This window comes from Austrofundulus limnaeus, unplaced genomic scaffold, assembly GCF_001266775.1.
Source record: "Austrofundulus limnaeus strain Quisiro unplaced genomic scaffold, Austrofundulus_limnaeus-1.0 Scaffold2347, whole genome shotgun sequence".
Classification (NCBI taxonomy): domain Eukaryota; kingdom Metazoa; phylum Chordata; class Actinopteri; order Cyprinodontiformes; family Rivulidae; genus Austrofundulus; species Austrofundulus limnaeus.
In genome coordinates, this window is record NW_013954749.1 from 7934 (window position 1) to 13837 (window position 5904).

General features: G+C 37.5%; 1 protein-coding gene across 1 annotated transcript in view; it reads left to right on the forward strand.

The window, feature by feature from the left end:
• LOC106510838 (protein argonaute-2) overlaps nucleotides 1–5904 on the forward strand; it is a 14790-nt gene that overhangs the window by 2226 nt on the left and 6660 nt on the right. Inside the window, exons 2-10 of the mRNA XM_013999564.1 lie at nucleotides 820–864; nucleotides 1942–2122; nucleotides 2206–2326; nucleotides 2434–2615; nucleotides 2773–2909; nucleotides 3002–3136; nucleotides 3379–3466; nucleotides 5046–5193; nucleotides 5293–5412. Of these exons, the coding sequence (XP_013855018.1) occupies nucleotides 820–864; nucleotides 1942–2122; nucleotides 2206–2326; nucleotides 2434–2615; nucleotides 2773–2909; nucleotides 3002–3136; nucleotides 3379–3466; nucleotides 5046–5193; nucleotides 5293–5412 (1157 nt within the window). The remainder of the gene's footprint in view (nucleotides 1–819; nucleotides 865–1941; nucleotides 2123–2205; nucleotides 2327–2433; nucleotides 2616–2772; nucleotides 2910–3001; nucleotides 3137–3378; nucleotides 3467–5045; nucleotides 5194–5292; nucleotides 5413–5904) is intronic.

The window sequence follows — 5904 nt, forward strand, 5'->3', positions numbered from 1 at the left end:
ATGTTTGGATGATAAACATTTGTATCAGGTCAACTAAACATGGGCATAGTAACAATATTTTTATACTACATTTATCCATTTAAAATGTACTAACCTCACTCCTTTGTAACAACCAAGACAAAAATGTAATTAATTCAGAAAATCTTGTTTCAGGACCCCACTTTGGGTCCCAACCCCAACTTTGGGAAACACTGCTGTAGAGTAATTCAGATTGATGGACAACAGGTTGGCAACTGAGCATCTTATGCAGGCAGCACAGCTTACATCTTAATTTAATCATGAAAATGCACACAAGTTGTTCAAACAAAAGGTAATGGTCTCCTCAAATCAAAATTTAAAGACAAAGTATTGCAGCAAAACAGAAAATGTGTTTGTTAAATAACTTTTCCGAGGCTGTCTGGCGTCGTCTTCACAAAGTATATAATCAAAAAGAGTAATGACTTATTTTTATTTCAGAATTGTTTCCTGGAGAAAGGGTGGCTTCATTCTTGTTAGATTGCCAGCTTGTTTTATCCCGTCTGTGTGTTTATAGATAACACTTCCTTCATTGTAGACGATGGTGTTCGTAATGATGATAAGAGAGCAAGACCTGAAATAAACCAAGTGCTGCCAACTCAAAAATACATTTAAAAAGATGAGGAGCACTCTTTACTTTTGTTTTTGTTTGTCCAAGAAAATACTTTGAGTTGATTTTTAAGTCTTCAGGCATAAAAAGTAGATGTTGAGTGTACATTTTTACTCATTCATATTTAACTAAAGAGTGCTTGAGGCCAAGTGCAGTTTTCTASATTTATAACATGTCATTTTTGTCTGCTCTAGGTGAGATTCTTGAGAGGCCTCGTTCCTCTGGGTCAATAAGTTCTGGTAAGTTTTCTCCCTAATGTTGGCCTTAAAACCCTAAACCGGTCCTAGTTGTAGCATGGTTTAGGTGGGAATGCATGCTTGAAGCATTGTGGTGTGCATACTTTCTAAACAATTTTAGGTCAGAAGGCATGTCACATAGCAGCGTTGTATGTGAAACTTTGATCAGATGTTGTAATTTTACACGAGAAACTACTTTATTCTCCTAACAGGTCATGTTTGCAGAGCAGTGTGTTTATATTGCACAAAAACTATTTTAAATCCAACTCATGTACGTGTACACAAATTCTTTTATCAAGCATTTAAGTTGCACACTTTTAAAATGCAAAACAATTGCTGTGCTAAAGTGTCTCCACCCAAATTGTTTATTTAATGTTGAGTCGGCATCAACTAAAAATATTAATAGGATTGAACAGTTTGCAGGATGCATTTGAGAGGTAAAAATAAACAAAACAAGGGCGATAGGCATTGACTATTTGACAGTCTGTAGTCGTCTCGGTGCATCAGGGTCATTTATGGGTGTTTGTAAGAATGAACAGAGCTGGAACGTGAAGATAAGGAGTGAGAAACTGGTGTCCTCTGGCAGACTAAATATCCAAAGTTGCAGATATGAAACTTCTTGGGTGAGCATGTCTACCAAGAATGAAATAAAGACTCCTTTAAGAGTTAAAGAGAGTGAAAATGAGGAATTKACAAATGTTACGACTGTTCATCTTTCAACAATTCAAATTTTACTCYCTTTGTTCATAATAACCAACTCATCAATGTCCTTGTGATACAAAGATACTTTTGTTTAGAGCACATATTCAAATAATGAAGTGTTACTTGCAGTAAATGTATTTATTTMAATGAAACATGGCTCATTTTCTGATGTTTGTAAAACCTATTGAACCAAAGGGGAAAACTCGCATAGCTGCTCCAAAGCTAAAGCCTTTTTTTGGTCCAGAAACTAATTCTTGGGAGTCTGAAGTTATTTTATTTCTGCTTATTTTCATTTTAGAAACAATCTTGCACATTTTCAAGTCAAATGTGTTGTTTCCATGTTCCCTTTCTAACTGGATTTTGACTGACTTCTTTTAGACCCCCCATCTTCCCCATTGCCAGAGTATGTGTTCAAACCACCATCACGGCCAGATTTTGGCACAATGGGCAGAGCAATAAAACTCCAGGCRAACTTCTTTGAGATGGAAATCCCCAAATTGGAGGTCTATCATTACGATATAGACATCAAGCCTGAAAAATGTCCCAGGAGGGTTAATCGGTAGGTTCAGCTTGTTGGTTTTATCTGCTGATTAGTGAATGCAAATGTTTGGGTCATTGTGGTGATCTGTCTGTTGTCCTCAGTGAAATTGTGGAGCATATGGTCCAGCACTTTAAAACRCAGATCTTTGGAGATAGAAAGCCTGTGTATGACGGAAGGAAAAACCTCTACACTGCCATGCCTTTGCCTATAGGCAGAGACAAAGTGTGTATTTTGTATTACACAAATATTCAGTTTTATTGTTTATTTAAAATCAGACCAATCATCTCACACAGTCTCATTTGTTGTTTTCTTGCTCYTCTTCCTCTCAGGTTGAGCTCGAGGTGACAATTCCAGGTGAAGGCAAAGATCGCAGCTTTAAAGTGTCCATCAAATGGATGTCCTGCGTTAGTCTGCAGGCTTTGCATGAAGCGCTGTCAGGACGACTCCCCAGTGTCCCGTTTGAAACTATTCAGGCCTTGGATGTYGTCATGAGGCATTTGCCCTCTATGAGGTTTGGTCCACATTTATTGTTTCACCATTACTGAATATAGTTTGTCTTTTAAAATGTTTCCAAATGACCTTACTGCGGTATATTGTATAATCCTCTCCAGATTTATTTAAAATTCAGTATATAAAGTTTATAAAATGTAATATTTTTATTGTTACAGATACACCCCAGTGGGCCGCTCTTTCTTCACTCCTTCAGAAGGATGCTCAAACCCTCTTGGTGGTGGCAGAGAGGTGTGGTTTGGGTTCCACCAGTCTGTCAGGCCTTCTCTCTGGAAAATGATGCTCAATATTGATGGTAATATTTAGATGCAACTTTGGAGAAAAAAATTGATCAAACCAACTTGTTTCRGCAAATCCTAACCACGGTGTGCTTGTTTTGTTTTGCAGTTTCTGCCACTGCTTTCTACAAGGCTCAGCCTGTGATTGAATTTATGTGTGAAGTTTTGGATTTCAAAAGCATTGAGGAGCAACAGAAGCCTTTAACGGACTCTCAGCGAGTAAAATTTACAAAAGAAATCAAAGGTATGTAAACCTTTTTTTATTTTTTCCACAGCAATTATTTTAAGAGTTTTACTTTTATCCRATTTGTTATTCATTCATTTTTTTAATTAGAGTCGTTMGTATCTTCAGATATTTTTATGAAATATTTTTGAGAATATCTAGTTCAGCATTTCACTTCTATTCATGTAAAAAATGTAACATGGCCTCTGTCATTATTTTTGGGGGTATTTTCTTACCTCTGTTATTGTTGTTGCCCTACTTAGGCCTGAAGGTTGAGATTACTCACTGTGGGCAGATGAAAAGAAAGTACAGAGTTTGCAACGTGACCAGAAGACCAGCCAGCCACCAAACGTGAGAATACCTTTATTTATCTTCAGTCACTTTTGGCTGTGTCCAAATAGATATGGACCTAACTATATAACATTTTATCAGTTTTTTTGTTTGTTTTTTTAGCTGTTTACTATAGTTAAATAATGGGCATAAATTCCAGACTTTCATCTTTATTTGAGGGTATCCACATTAAAACTGTATGGAGGGTTTAGAGTCCTAAACCCAATCCTGCTTTTAAAGGGACCAAAAGTAATTGGACAATTGACTCAAAGGCTATTTCATGGGCAGGTGTGGGCAATCTCTTGTCAAGCAGATAAAAGGCCTGGAGTTGATTTGAGGTGTGGTGCTTGCATTTGGAAGATTTTGCTGTGAAGAAAAGATGTGGTCAAAGGAGCTCTCCATGCAGGTGAAACAAGCCATCCTTAAGCTGCAAAAACAGAAAAAACACATCTGACAAATTGCTGCAATATTAGGAGTGACAAAATCTACAGATTGGTACATCCTGAGAAAGAAAGAAAGAAAGCACTGCTGAACTCATCAATGCAAAAAGATCTGTGCACCCACAGAAGACAACAGTGGTGGATGATGGCAGAATAATCTCCATGATGAAGAGAAACTCCTTCACAATTGCAACCAAGTGAACAACACTCTCCAGGAGTTAGGCATATCAATATCCAAATCTACCATAAAGAGTAGACTGCAGGAATGTAAATACAGATCACTGCARGCTGCAAGACACTCATAAGCATCAAGAATAGAAAGGCTAGACTGGACTTTGCTAAAAAACATCTAAAAAAGCCACCATAGTTCTGGAAGAACATTCTTTGGACAGATGGAACCAAGACCAACCTCTACCAGAATGATGGAAAGAGAYAAGTATGGTGAAGGTGTGGTACAGCTCATGATCCAAAGCACCACATCTGTAAAACACAGCAGAGCAGTGTGATGGCTTGGGCATGCATGGCTGCCAGTGGCACTAGGTCACTAGTGTTTATTGATGATGTGACGCAGGACAGAAGCAGCTGAATGAATTCTGAAGTATTCAGAGCCAAACTGTGTGCTCAGATCAGCCAAATGCAGCCAAACTGATTGSTTAATGTTTCATACTACAGATGGACAATGACCCAAAACATAAAGCCAAAGCAACCCAGGAGTTTGTTAAAGCAAAGAAGTGGAATATTCTTGAATGACCAAATCAGTCACCTGATCTCAACCCAACTGATCATTTCACTTGTTAAAGACCAAACTTCAGACAGAAAGGCCCACAAACAAACATCAACTGAAAACGGCCGCAGTGAAGGCCTGGCAGAGCTTTAAAAAGGAGGAAACAGCGTCTGGTGATGTCCATGAATTCAAGARTTCAGGCAGTCATCGACAACAAAATAGAAAAGGACATTTTATTTACAATTATTTAATTTGTCCAACTACTTTAGAGCCTCTGAAATGAAGGGATTGTCTTTAAAAATGTTTTAGTTCCTCACATTTCTATGCAATCATTTTGTTCAACCCACTGAATTAAAGCTGAAAGTCTGAACTTCAACTGAATCTGAATTGTTTCTTGTTGCATTGAAGATTAGCTGATTGTTTTTCTGTATTTTAGGTTTCCCTTGCAGCAAGAGAATGGACAAACTATTGAATGCACAGTAGCACAGTACTTTAAAGACAAGTACAAGCTTATCCTGCGATACCCCCACCTCCCATGTTTACAGGTGGGACAAGAGCAAAAGCACACCTACCTCCCTCTAGAGGTAAGCACTGCCAACTGGTTAGACTTAAAGTATTTTACTGAAAACTCACCCTTTTATTATTGATTTTGATCAATCAAAACTTGTTTCTTGTTTCTCCAGGTGTGTAACATAGTGGCAGGACAGCGCTGCATCAAAAAGCTGACTGACAATCAGACCTCCACTATGATCCGAGCCACAGCCCGATCAGCACCAGACCGTCAGGATGAGATTAGTAAACTGGTACGTTAGTGGGAGATGAATGTTTACTCTGTGCCACTGAGATGTTAGRTCTACCTCAGAAATAGATTCAGAAATTGGACAGTTGTTGTTAACATATTTTAAATTATTTTATGTAGTTTGAGGAGCAGCAGTATGAGATGGAAAGAACTATTTTTATATATTTAGTAATCAGTTGTTAATATCACACAAAGATGACAAACCCAACAATAGTATTTAAGTATRGACTAACAAAACAATTCTTGTAATGTATTTTATGCTCATCACAGTAAAAGTTACAAAACAAAAGTTTTATGAGAAAGCAACAAAAATTTAAGGGATCCATGATTAGCTGAAACATTAGACTTTATTTGATAAACATATATTTTAACTGTAAAATACTGTAGGCTGTTTAGTTTTGTAATTTTTAAAATATATATTAACACGGACGGAGCCATTTTATTTACACACAAAGCATTTTGGGTAAATGACGTGGATAGGTCCTCGGTGCGAGGC